This window comes from Dreissena polymorpha, chromosome 16 (assembly GCF_020536995.1).
Source record: "Dreissena polymorpha isolate Duluth1 chromosome 16, UMN_Dpol_1.0, whole genome shotgun sequence".
Taxonomy (NCBI): Eukaryota; Metazoa; Mollusca; class Bivalvia; order Myida; family Dreissenidae; genus Dreissena; species Dreissena polymorpha.
Window position 1 is genome coordinate 24,509,111 of NC_068370.1, and position 13,495 is coordinate 24,522,605.

The 13,495-nt window shown below is 37.8% G+C and overlaps 1 protein-coding gene across 5 annotated transcripts in view; it reads left to right on the forward strand.

The window, feature by feature from the left end:
- LOC127861997 (sucrase-isomaltase, intestinal-like) overlaps nt 1–13,495 on the forward strand; it is a 103,185-nt gene that overhangs the window by 27,722 nt on the left and 61,968 nt on the right. For all 5 annotated transcript variants that reach the window (XR_008040390.1, XR_008040389.1, XM_052400839.1 and 2 more), the window contains 10 exons: nt 725–875; nt 1,908–2,041; nt 2,544–2,578; nt 3,286–3,402; nt 4,587–4,732; nt 6,102–6,186; nt 6,518–6,702; nt 7,359–7,497; nt 7,870–8,016; nt 8,241–8,299. Coding sequence is in view for 3 of the 5 variants with exons in the window: in XM_052400839.1 (XP_052256799.1) it covers nt 725–875; nt 1,908–2,041; nt 2,544–2,578; nt 3,286–3,402; nt 4,587–4,732; nt 6,102–6,186; nt 6,518–6,702; nt 7,359–7,497; nt 7,870–8,016; nt 8,241–8,299 (1,198 nt within the window). In the remaining 2 variants the exon portion in view is untranslated. The remainder of the gene's footprint in view (nt 1–724; nt 876–1,907; nt 2,042–2,543; nt 2,579–3,285; nt 3,403–4,586; nt 4,733–6,101; nt 6,187–6,517; nt 6,703–7,358; nt 7,498–7,869; nt 8,017–8,240; nt 8,300–13,495) is intronic.

Below are 13,495 nucleotides of genomic sequence, written 5' to 3' on the forward strand. Positions count from 1 at the left end.
AGTCCATATCTGTAGTCCATGATGAACATTTGCTGAGGAGCTGTCTGTGTACATAGTCAATATAGAATAAGTTCGCAAATCTGTATAAAAAATGTTTCCTTAATTCAGTACCAGTAGGTCATGTGGGATCCATATTTGTTTGTCTATACAATGCATAATGGAGAAGAAAATATAGGAAATAAAACAGGACTAAACAAATTGTTTTGTTTGCAGTTTAGAGAGGAACCAGTTTTAAAGGTTTTCCACTGTAGCTAGATATGAGATTGTCATGCGGAGATCAATAGAGGACAATATCATATTTACAGTCCAGTTATGAATACCATGATGTATGCAGTCTATGTATGACTAGAGGATCATGTACACTGCATGTACGAAAAGTCTTACCATGTTTTGCATATACATTTGTTGACTTTGATACGAGTCAATTTTACATTTATTGATGTTTTGCTTATGCCTTTATCAGAAATAATAGCAAATAAAACAATGGACGTAAAGCCATGTTCAGTCTGTATATGAAGGACATCCTTAACATTTGTCATCCATACAAGACAAGTAATTAATATATATGATTAATATATGACATTTTAATGAAGGTACCTTGAATACCTGTTTTACTTATCAAATCAAGAAAAGTACATATAAATTTTGCATGAACCTTTTTCTCATATGGTCCTAATTTGAAAAATTAGATTATAATTAAGAAATATGGCGTCTGTGTCTTCAGAGGCCGGCTACCATTTTGATAAAGACGGCAAGGAGACACGACTGAGCGACAAGACAATATGTATGGCGAGCCGGCAGGGAGAGAACGGGAAATACAGGCACTATGATGTACACAATCTGTACGGATGGAGTCAGACCTTGCCAACGTTAAAGTAAGACAAATTTACTTACAGTAGAGATGGGAAAAACAGGCTGTTTGCAACTCTACAAAGCAATAATTACATTACTTAAATGTACGTCAAAATATTACTTATCCCTTAATTGTTTCGGCTAGCTTGGGCAAAATCAGCAAATCTTTTCTCCATTCCTGCACATAGAAGGATTATTTCTGCTGTTGGTTAAGGTTTATAAATATATATATTAATTTACTACAACTTATTTCTATTTAACACATTGTGCTTCATCCTATTAAAGGGACCTTTTCAAGTTTTGATAAATAAAGAATTTTTTTTTTTTTTAAGATTCGCAAATTTTTGCTGAAGTTATGCTATTTGTGAGGAAACAGTAATACTGAACATGTACCATGCTCTAAAATATCAATTGGAGGCATCTTTTGACAATTTAAAAACCTGAAAATTGTAAAGCATTGCAACATAAAACGATTGCATAATTTGGAGAGTTCTGTTGTCGTTCTACCGGTATTTGTGACACTACAAGGATTGCTTATATAAAGTATAGATTACATTACTCATTGTATGAGCAAGGATGTTTTATCAGGAATACCTTAAACTCCCTATCTACTTATTGCAATAAAGTGTGCATTCATTTCATTATTAACATATTTCAAGCAGCAAATAAAAATTATTAGTTAAAAAAAATAAATATGAATACTGTTTCGCACAAGTCCATCAGTTTAACGATAGTGATAGGATTCAAATAAAAAGTGCCTTTAGCAAATTATTTTTTTCAACATACTTAACCCATTTATGCCTAGCGTCTAGAAAAAAGGCCTAGGCAAACAGCGTAGACCCAGATGAGACGCCACATGATGTGGCGTCTCATCAGGGTCTGCGCTGTTTGCTTAAAGGAATTTCTGTAAAAAATATTCTAAATATAGAAATAAATATACTAGATATCCCTAATTTTGGAAATAAATTGATCCAATTAAGAAGGATGGGAGAGTCCACTAGGCATAAATGGGTTAAGAATTTTAAGAAACTATGGCCTGGTCTGGTTTATTCCAGAGGGGCCAGGTCTGCAACAGGGGAGAGAAGTTTTGTGCTGTCAAGGTCAACCTATCCCGGCAGTGGAAAGTATTCCGGACACTGGCTCGGTGACAATGACTCGAAATGGAGTGACATGCATGCTTCCATCATAGGTATCAAGTTAGTCATTCTTTGGTTCATTTGAGGATTTCGTTTTTTATATCTATATGACCAATATGTTGGACACTATTCTACTTTGATATTTATAGATCTGCTCAACCAGTATAAGACATTTTTAAATAACAAAATATGGATCCAACTAATATGCTTTATTTTACAAATTCTAGCAATTACAAAGAACTAAATTGCCTCCGCACTATTTAATAAATCAGGATCATGCACTCTTTTTTTAATCTGCACATCGGATCTCCATATGTTTGTTTACTGACTGATAATCAATGGTAAATAGACGATTATTTGTTAAATATACAGAGTATACCTTCTTCTATGTTAATTCAGTGGCTTTCTATAAAATATCACTGTTATCAAGAAATATAATATAGAGAGGTAAACTGAATACTAAAAACAATACATTTTAAGAAACAAAACTAAACAAAGCTTTAAGATACATGATATAAGATAAAACTAATTGATTTTTATGTATTTTTTTTCCAGGCATGCTGGAGTTTAATCTGTTTGGAATTCCATATGTAAGTTTTATATAATTGTAGTGAAATTTTGTGATCTCCTATTATCCAATATCCATGGTAAGGACAGTGGACAAAATCTATGTTTCTTTAAGTCAAAATGCAAAAAATGTTTGTGAACATTCTTGAGTCATTTTTTAACACAGGCTTCATGAAATTTGATGAGAATATTGTTTTGTTCTCATGATATCTCCACTTCAATTGTTCCAGTCTTTTGAAAATCATGAATTCCAGTGGGTGGTGCACATGCAGTTTTCATAATAATGGCTATGTGATCAGTCTTAATATTTTTGAAGTTTTGTATCATAATCCCTCACATTAAAAAATGGAGTTTGAATGAGTTCTTATTTTATAAATTGTTGTATTTCACATTTTTCCCAATCCACCAAAAATACCATAATATTGATTTGACATTATACTGTTTAAATTATTGTTTGTTGCCGTTATACCAGAATATAAATACAATGATAAAAATAGTAGTTTGTGTTAGTTTTAAAATATCTTTTTAGCTTCAATGAATCAACAACTAAGGCTGATTGAGACTCTCATGAGTCTATTTCATGGGTAAAGCCAGTACTTGTTGTCTTTTGGAGTGATCTTAAGATTGTTCGAAGATTGGGTATCAAACCTCTTGGTTGCTGGACAGACACCATATCCACTATACCACAGCGACCTCAACTCATTTAATATTGACCTCTTGTTATTGACAGATCGGAGCAGACATATGTGGTTACTGGGGAAACACCACACCGGAGATGTGTAAACGCTGGCAGCAGGTCGGGGCATTCTATCCCTTCAGCAGAAACCACAATCAGATGGATTCAATGGTCAGTCTTAACTGCACAATCATATATGCATTAATATACCCTTTCCCACTCAGAGGCAAAGTGAAAATGGCTATGGGCAAACAGCATAAAACCAGAACAGCTTGTGAGTAACTCGCAGTCTGTTCAGGTTTTATACTGTTTGCTGCTCATCAGCATCTTAGGGATGGAAATGAAGTCTTAAAAATTTGAATCTAGCAGAAAGATTTTAAATTAATGTAATTTTCTGAGGGACTACAGAGACGTCAAAATACGTATCTAAGTGGTAAAGGGTAAAATAGCACTTTGACCTAGTTGTTCACAAAACTTTGACTGTCTGTTTAATTAACCATGATTAAAATTTGGACAGAACTGTATCTTTCTTTGCTGACATAAACTTTTTCATGAATGCTAAAATCTGTAGGAATGATTAATACTTCTTGCTGATTTAAGACAAGGGTAAATTTACATAGGCTTATAAAATCTGTGTGCTTAGAAAATATATCATATGGGCATATGGGTCAACTTTTTCAACGAACAGTACTGAATCTTTGTAGCACAAAATTAGCAGTATTCCATGACTGAGCTTCTTTAAAAAATCTCTTCAAATTATAAGTTCGTATATAGCCCTAAATTTGTGATGGAACTTTTTACTAGAATGCCTTGAATATGATCTGATATTAACAGATTGAAAGACATTTTGAGAAGGCTCAGCAAAGGTCACAACATGCCAGTTAATATTGTTTTCTATGATTCTCTAGTTGATAAATGTTTAACTATATGGCATCCTATGTATAGCGGTAATCTTAAACTGAAATATAAAGCACATTTTCCATCAAACAATATCATGTGATGCAACAATTGTTATTTGTAAATGGTGTCACTTGCTTCACCTCAATTTATTTGCCCCGTCTGCTTTTCTCATGTTGTTTGTGTGTCTAGAAACACATTTTTTGCCCAGCTTTGGTGAATATTTAGTAAATTAAATTTGATACATATTTTGTGTTACAAATAAAGTCTTTAACCAATGAGGAATCATTTATTCATAAAACTTATATGATTGTATTATATAATCTACACCTCCGCTGATATATGCAATACCAGGCATGATTGTAACCAGTAACTGTTCTCTTTGTTTTGACAGTTTGCTTCTTTATATAATTGTGAAACAATCAATCCATTATAACTTACAAAATTTGTCCCTGCAGGATCAAGACCCTGGTATCTGGCCTGAGGTGGGGTATGCCACCAGGGAGGCTATGGAGACTCGTTACTGGCTACTCCCCTATCTGTACACACTGTTCCACAAGGCACACACATACGGTGGCACAGTGGTTCGTCCGGTTTTCCATGAGTAGGTTGCACTCTACTTTATAAAGGAATTATCAATGAGAAATACTCTTATCTGGATATGGTCACTTTATGATAAAGGCAGTCATGTTTTTACGCATGCACAACCGCCACCCCTGTTACGAAGTATTACAAAGTAAGAAGTATTACGAAGTATGAAGTTATTGGATTATACTGAAATTCCCATAGACATTGGTCCATATTTACATCTGTCAACCCTGATATAGCATAATAACTTTTCAAGTCCTTTCCTCCGAAACCACAAGGCCTAGAGGTTGATATTTATTATGTAACTTGTATTGTGGTCCTCTACTATATTAATTTTAAAATGCTCAGGCAGTCAGAACTGGCCACACCCCAACATGACTTACAAATTAACTTAAACAGTGTTTTTAAAAGGAACCACAGCAGTCTACTGTAAAACCATTAAATTTCGTGTGGTACAAATTTTCGTGGATTTCGTTGTTCCGCTGAACCACAAATTCAAGTACCAAGATTATTTTTACATTTTTAATCCGAAATCGGTCCTTTCCGAATGTCATTGCCTACATTTTCTATTGTTTCGGTTATCTGAGATATTTGATTGAGATATGCAAGGTAATACAATATGTTGTTTTCTTGATAAGTGTTTGGGTAATAATACTTTTTAAATCAAGCACAGAATTTAAACTGTACATCAACGATTGTTCTCTTTTACGTGACGTCGTCAAATTAACAATTCGCAGATTTATCACATATGTCAATTAGTGCCAATTAAAGTTAAAAGAGACATAACTGTTCACACCTGTATTTTGGGGACCTTATTACTCAAATGTTACTACTAGGGGACCGATTGAGCAGAGAATTGCAAATATTGTCAAAACAACATTGATGGCAATTAGCGAGCGGGGACCCACAAGATCGCCGCTTATTCCCTCTTATCGACAAATATCGGCAACACTTTCATGCTTCAGTACACATTAATTACACGCCTTGCTGTCAACACACATTAGCAGATTATTCTTCGTTCATTACTCTGGTTGTTTTGAGAAAAGTTTAATTATTATGACTGTCAATCTTCCCCCAAAATTTGAAATCCACGAAATTACGTGTCAACGAATTAGTTGTTTTTTATTAAACCACGAAATTTCATACCGACGAATTTCTATATGTTTACAGTATTTGGTTTATACCATTGTAAAACTTTCCTCTACCATTTTCTTTACCATACCCCAGTTTTCAATAGTGGCAATGTCGGAGGTGTAATTTTATTTAAATCAACTTGCTACACATGATGACATGCAGCGTTGGGAGAGAGGATAGGGTGTTTGAATTATTCAACTTTGAAAACTGTATTCTCTAATGAAGGTTTTTAAGTTACCCTACTGTTCTAGGTTTCCCAAGGACACCCATCTATACGACCTGGACCGTCAGTTCATGTGGGGAAACGCCCTGATGATTGTTCCCATTCTAGAACAGGTACCATTTGTAGATTGACATTGTGAGTTAGACAATCTACACAGTCTCATCAAATTATGAAAGAAATAGATATGGTGCATATCTTTAACTATGATAAAAACACAATTTCATGCAATAGAAAATCAATGTAAAAAATATAAAATTTGGTGAACCTAAAAACATTTCAAACAAACAGTTTGCAATCAAACACAGTTTCCCAGTATAAAGCAGAAAGAAATTTTGGGTAATTTGGAGAATAAAATTCTTAACCAACCTTATCTAAAAGTAAAGCATATTCATAGCCATTGTTAAGAAAAGTTCAAGAACAATGTCTCCTTCTTCTAAATAACAGGGTGCCGCTCAGGTCTACTTCACTCTGCCAGAGGGTGTCTGGTACGACTTTTATGACCACATCCCACACAATGGGCCAGACTACAACATGAGGCGGACTGTGGATGCCAATTCTAAGATCGGGCTCTTTGTGCGAGGTGGAACCATCCTCCCAATGCAGAAACCTGAAAACAACACTCATTTCAGGTATCACTGTTGAACAGTTGTGATTTTTCTCTTTTGATTAGCCAACCCTTACATTGATCACCTATCCAGAAATTGTTGTTGATCTCTTGCACAAATACTGAAAACCCAACTCTGTTACTCGCAGGTCTGTTGACATTTTTCTAAAATAGGTATACAATTTTATAATAAAATTGTAAACAAAATTACCTTGGGAATTTCAAATTGAGTATGATAGTATGCTATTCCATAGATGTTTTGTATTATTTTGGAATCAATTGTTGAATTAACAGTTGCACAAATGTTACATGTTAAGTCCTCTATATATTTAATTAACTCCAAATTGGAAATTGTTCAGCTTATGAAATATTATATGAGGAAAATCTGGCCAAATAGAGAATAATTAATTTATTTTGATAATAGATCAGCCTATGTATCATTTTGATAATAGATCAGCCTATGTATCATTCTGCACAGAACCACAATTTCTACTTCTGTGAACTTTTCAGTGTCAACTAAGTTGCATCTGTACATTAATTGACTTCAGGTATTAATTTACTGTAGGTAGAAATGCAAATATGGATTTAAGCCTGTGCATAATTACTGGACATTTTTGATTTACACATCGCATTTAGACAAGTTTTCTCAGGAAACTGCCTATTTTTTCTCATTTTTTCCAGTCGTAAGAACCCATTCAAGCTTCTGGTAGCCCTCGATGCTTCCAACACAGCGGAGGGAGAAATGTTCTGGGATGATGGGAATTCAGTGGACACTGCGGAGAAGGGAAACTATTTCTTCGCGAACTTCAAGGCAGAGATGGTAATCCTATGTAATTGCTTCAAACATTTATCCATGAACATAAAGATATTAATTTGAGATAATGGTAGATATTCAGGTCACCCTATGTCCGGGGTTTTGATCGTCTGGCTTTGTGCATGGTGAACTTTTAACTGGTTACCACACGAGAGGCCACATTTTTTACCCAATCTTGATCAAACTTGATCAGAGTGTTTATCTTGATGATATCTTGGCTGAGTTTTGCAGGTGTTAAACTGTATTGTTAAGTTTTGGACTTTTTCATCCTTGTGTAAACCTGTCAGTTTAAAGTTAATTTTGGGAAAGTCTTGGACCAGATGGAACAAGGTAGAAACAAGTACTTCAGAATTTCTTAACTCTATGCACTGATTACAGAATCATCTGGCGATGACGATCCAACATTCCAATATTCCTCAGCTTGACACTACCTTCTTCGGCAGCGTTGAAGTGATCAATGCCCCTAGTGGTGTGAAACGGGTCTACTGCGATGGGGAAAACTTCAACTTTACGTACAGTGGACAGGTACACAAATTATTTAGTATTTATGCCAACGGTATTTTCTGTAAAGAAAAAGGATATTCATCATGAAGAGATTTGGGAAAATTATTAGCTATGAGAGATGACTCTTTTTTTATGAAAATTTAACACATTTTCTGTATCTTATTTTCGTTTAAATAATGTGTCTGTTGAATTTTCTTCTCTACTTAGGGTTATAAATATAATATGTGTGCATGGGATTTTTTCAGACACTTGTTATTACTGACTTTCGTCTTCCGTTAACAAGAGATTTCAAGATCTATTGGAGGTAAAATGCCATTTTACTCAAAATGTCTGATATTTTGTTGTTTAAATGTTCTTCAATTGGCAAGCTTCTCACTTATATGCATGATATATTTTTTAATAAGTATAATTATTTTCTATGACTGTTTTAATGTCATAAATACTGACCTGTTATCGTATGCTTATACTTTCCAAGGGGAAATAACTCATCCGGAATTTTAACTGGGAATCCGCCACCTCAATACCGTAATACAGGCCAGGTTAAACATAGTGCAATGCAACCTAGCCAAAAATCGGTAACCAACCCTCAATATTCTTTCCGGATCAACCAGGTGTATACGTGTCTTTTACGGCTCTGAATTAAAATATTGTTTTTCACTTGGTTGATTGGGGTTTTGAATAGATAAATTGTGTTATTTATCTTTTTATTTCTCATTCGGATTAATTTGTGTGGATTTAATGGATTTTGTTTCATTTGTAAAAGGTAAGCCATGCTTGTTTTTATCGAACAATGGTTTATTTCTACCATGCTGGGTGTTTTCAGGCGCGAACGACCACGTGCAAAACGTGCTCTTCTAATACATTGCTAAAACGTGCAAAGCATGTTCTTCTAATGTGTTACGAGATCGTGCAAAGCGTGTTCTTCTATTGACAGATTGTTTATCATTTGCCATTGTGTGCAATAATGATTTTAACGTTCCGTATGACAATCTAATTGATCGTCATTTTATTTTTCATCTGTTTTGAATTAAACTTTTGTTTAATTTATGATCTACGGCAGTATTATTATAATTTTCATTATGGTCAAATAATGATTTTATGTGCCGTATGATAATCTGGTCTGTGACCAGTTTATGGTTGAATATGCTTTGCTCTTGTTTTTCATATATTCGACTACATGATGGTCGCAGAAACAAGAGTGGATAAATACCCGGTGACTTCGCAGATCATGGATGATAGTTGCAGTATCAGTCACCGGGTATCGGGCACGATCGCGACCGTACTATGCTAAGTCTCTTAGACAGTCGGTCAACATCAGACCATATGGCGACACCCGTCAGCCGGTCTTTGCCCGATGGCATTGGTCAAGGACATCGACCAATGCCGGACCATTTGGCATCCGCCATACGGTCATTATCCGGTGACAACACTGGTCATGATATGACCGGTACGTCACCGGGGACGTTGATCACGGACCATTGATCGACGTCTGACCGGCCGGTCCGGTCACCGGTCATGTCACCGGTCCGGTCCGGTCATTGATCACCGGTCCGGTCACCGGTCCGGTCCGGTCACCGGTCCGGTCCGGTCACCGGTCCGGTCACCGGTCATGTCACCGGTCCGGTCCGGTCACCGGTCCAGTCCGGTCACCGGTCCGGTCATTGATCACCGGTCCGGTCCGGTCACCGGTCCGGTCCGGTCACCGGTCATGTCACCGGTCCGGTCACCGGTCATGTCACCGGTCCGGTCCGGTCACCGGTCCGGTCCGGTCACCGGTCCGGTCATTGATCACCGGTCCGGTCCGGTCACCGGTCATGTCACCGGTCCGGTCACCGGTCATGTCACCGGTCCGGTCACCGGTCATGTCACCGGTCCGGTCCGGTCACCGGTCATGTCACCGGTCCGGTCATGTCACCGGTCCGGTCATGTCAACGGTCCGGTCCGGTCACCGGTCCGGTCATTGATCACCGCTCCGGTCACCGGTCAACAGTCATCAGTTAGGCCTGCCACCGATAACACCTGTCACCGGTCAAGAAGAAGAACTCGGTCTTCTTCATTGAATTATTCTCCTATTCTTCGTTGAATACATCGTCTTCATCAAGGATTAGACATCGGACACGCTCTTCTTCGTCGAGCAGTTCTCATCGTCGCGGCTCTCGTAAGCGATCACGTCGTCACTCACGGAGACGTTATTCTAGAAGATCTCGGTCTCATCGCAGCCGATCCACATCTCGGCCGATCCAGATCTCGACATCGCAGGAAACGAGGACGTCGTCAACCTTCACGTAGACATCAGCGGACTGCATTGAGCACCACTGGATATTTATCGAACATACCTCTCCTTCATTGAGCAGTTCTCGGCGTTGATACGCTCGTAAGCGATCATGTCAATGCTCACGGAGACAATATTGTAGAAGACAATATTTCCAGCGTAGCCGAACAATATTTCGGCATCGAAGTTATATGGATGTCGCCACTTCTCACGTAGGCGTTAATGAACCTACTGGTCATATCGACGTTCTCCATTTTATTCCTTTAGGAATATCATGTCTCCATTCCACGTGTGATGGTTCTTCTTATGGCATCCACACATGTTGCAGTCACCGAGCCGTAGTTGTATACGAACACTAGTTCGTTTAACATTCAGGCTTCGGGATAAGCTGTTCTTTTCTCCACTACGACTACAAGGACACTTATGCCTATTAATACTGATAATCTACCGTTGTTTTCCGGTTAACATTATCAGATGACTTCGTGGATGGTCATTCTTCTGCACCAGATATTTCCATTCTGACGCAGTTATATTATACCGGTCCCGATCACCGGACATCGGTCACCATTCATCGGTCATATCACCGATCACTGATCACCGGTCAGAATAAGTGATGTCTCATCGCCATCGGATTGGATTTTTTTGGCATGATCTTCTTTTCCGAGCAGTGCTTGACATTGATAACAGACCATTTGGATTCCACCATTTTTTCGGTCTTTAACTGGTAACGTCACCGGTCATATTATGACTGGTCCGTTCACCGGGCTACAGTTACCGGTCATTGACCGGTCCGGTTCGGTCACCACTTACCAATTACCGGTATTCCACTGTGTTTTCATCGGTCAATTTTTAGTATCACGGGTATCGTCTACATTACATAGTTGTATACCCCTGGCTATGATTGTATTGAATACTATATTTTATGGATTCAACAATCTACATGACTTTTTGTGTTTTTCAATACTGATTTTCTACTGGCGACGGTCACCAAATCATGCTATATCTGTTATTTGTACTTCTATCTCAACCGGCTACATGCAGACTACTGGTCTTGCAGATAGATCGGCTGAAGTGGGCTCGGAGATTAGCATTGAGGTCGAACATTACTATTTGACCTCTATTAATTTATGTTCGAGACCCGAAGGATGAATTGTTTTAACCGCCTTTACCTGTCGGCTACAGACTTTGCAGTCAGTGTCACGGAACAGTTGGGACACATTAATGACGCTAGCAGGATTAGCAAGACGACATTTGTATCGACTTCTGCTTTTCTATTGCTCCTACGGCAGTGCATATTTTCAAGCTACTGGAATCAACAAGAGTTCTGATACATAGGATTGCCTATCAGATTGACCGCATAGCGGCTACAGTCTTGTAGATGGCTTAGGACCTATTGAACTCAGATCTTAGATCCTAGGATCTGGAGGGACCTCATCTTAAAGTTATTCTTCTATTACACTTCTGGCCATAACAGGCCGTCTTCCTATAACTGGTCGTATTCCTTTCGGAATTCGTCCAGGTTAGAAGTCTTGAAGTAAATGGATTAATCAAGTCAGAATTTAAGACTTCCATGCATTCTACCGGCAAGCGTGGACCCGCTTAAGGTTACCCCTAGGGTTTTCACCTTTTTCTGCCATCACACCTCCGATTCCGGAGGTACCACTATCAATCATATTTCCGTACTTCGCAAATCGATGACTTCGCGACCTGTATTATCCAGGATTTTAAAGGCGCCTGTTATTGGTTCAAGAAGAGGCTATATTCTGTAGATAGGTCATTAACTTATAAGTGTTAAACACTGTCCTATTCTACCAATTTTCAAGTGTGTTTGGAGTGGGAAAGTTCGGCTTGCCGTGGTTTCTTTGCCCACCCATCCTTGACAAATGGTTCCGGTCACCGGTCGGTATTTACCGGTCCGGTCACCGGTCCTTCTGCTGAGACGTCTTTTCTTACGTCCGTTTCAGCTTTATTTTTAAGATAATTGTATTAATCTCGGGATTATTTAATGACACAGATTTCCATCTTTTTGTCATTATTTACCACTATTCAGTGGTGTCTAGACTAGAAGATTATCTTGGCAAGAATATAGTTTATTCTACCACAACCTTCCTTACATCTTATACAGATGTGAGCAGATAAGGTTATGGACGATCACATAGAACAACGTATCTTGATTTTCTCAATTATGTGGTATCCTAACGAATATCACCTGCACATATACATCTTGAAAAGCAAAAATTCTTTTTAGCTGTTTTTCATTTACAACACATTTTCACGATTCCTTTGTGATGGTTTCAACTATCACACATCGGTCGTGGTTTACTTACAGACACGGAGGTGATCATATTATCACTCCTTGTAACTGGAAATCAGGAACTTATTCGTTCTTTGCAAGAACAACAAATTTTCTCTATCGTCTTTCTCATACCAGTTCGTCTCAACGCCCTGTTGGACCTTTTGTCCTGCAGTTCTTTCTTTCGAATTATTTTTCCGTTGGGTTCAATAATGTAATCGCGCATGCGCGCCAGTGAAGTTGCAGACGAGTTGCATGGTGTACATAGTATATCAAAGAATGTTGTTTATCATCAAACGCTAGTTATTAGCGTTATGCGATCGTATATCGCAGTGTATACCGGTATGCTGAACAACGTCAACAATGCAGTTCACTGTGATCGATCCAGCAGGGTGTGCGATTGTTATACATTCGTCCATTGACATAAACTGGAATATCTTGCCTTCTTGGTGAGTTTTTGCAATAACTGAGTTTTTGCCATAATTTCATGAAATATACGTAATGATCCATGGGATTATGGTTCTACGACCTTTTAAGTCTCCTGTACAATTATTTTCAGGAAACTTCTTCACAGGTCAAATATCATATCTCACTGAGACATATTTTTACTGATCCAAACATGTGCCACTTTATGTCTGGCCATTAATAACTTTTAGTTATCTCTACAGAAGAACGTTTTTCTGGTAGAGTTTCAATCCTTGTTACTTGTGCAAGGATAATTCCATCAGAACTGTATAAAGGTTCTATGGAAATTCATTTTTTTACTGGGTAATTGAGAGCATAGTTATTACCTTAATCACTCTGCTAGATACATAGAGGTTTTTCTCATCTTTTTCTTGATGATAAGAAATTTGTTCTTTTCTTCATCAAAGGATAGAGATTATGCTCTCGTATACCTTGTTTTGTGTAAGTCATCGCAACTCTGTGCTGTCTTA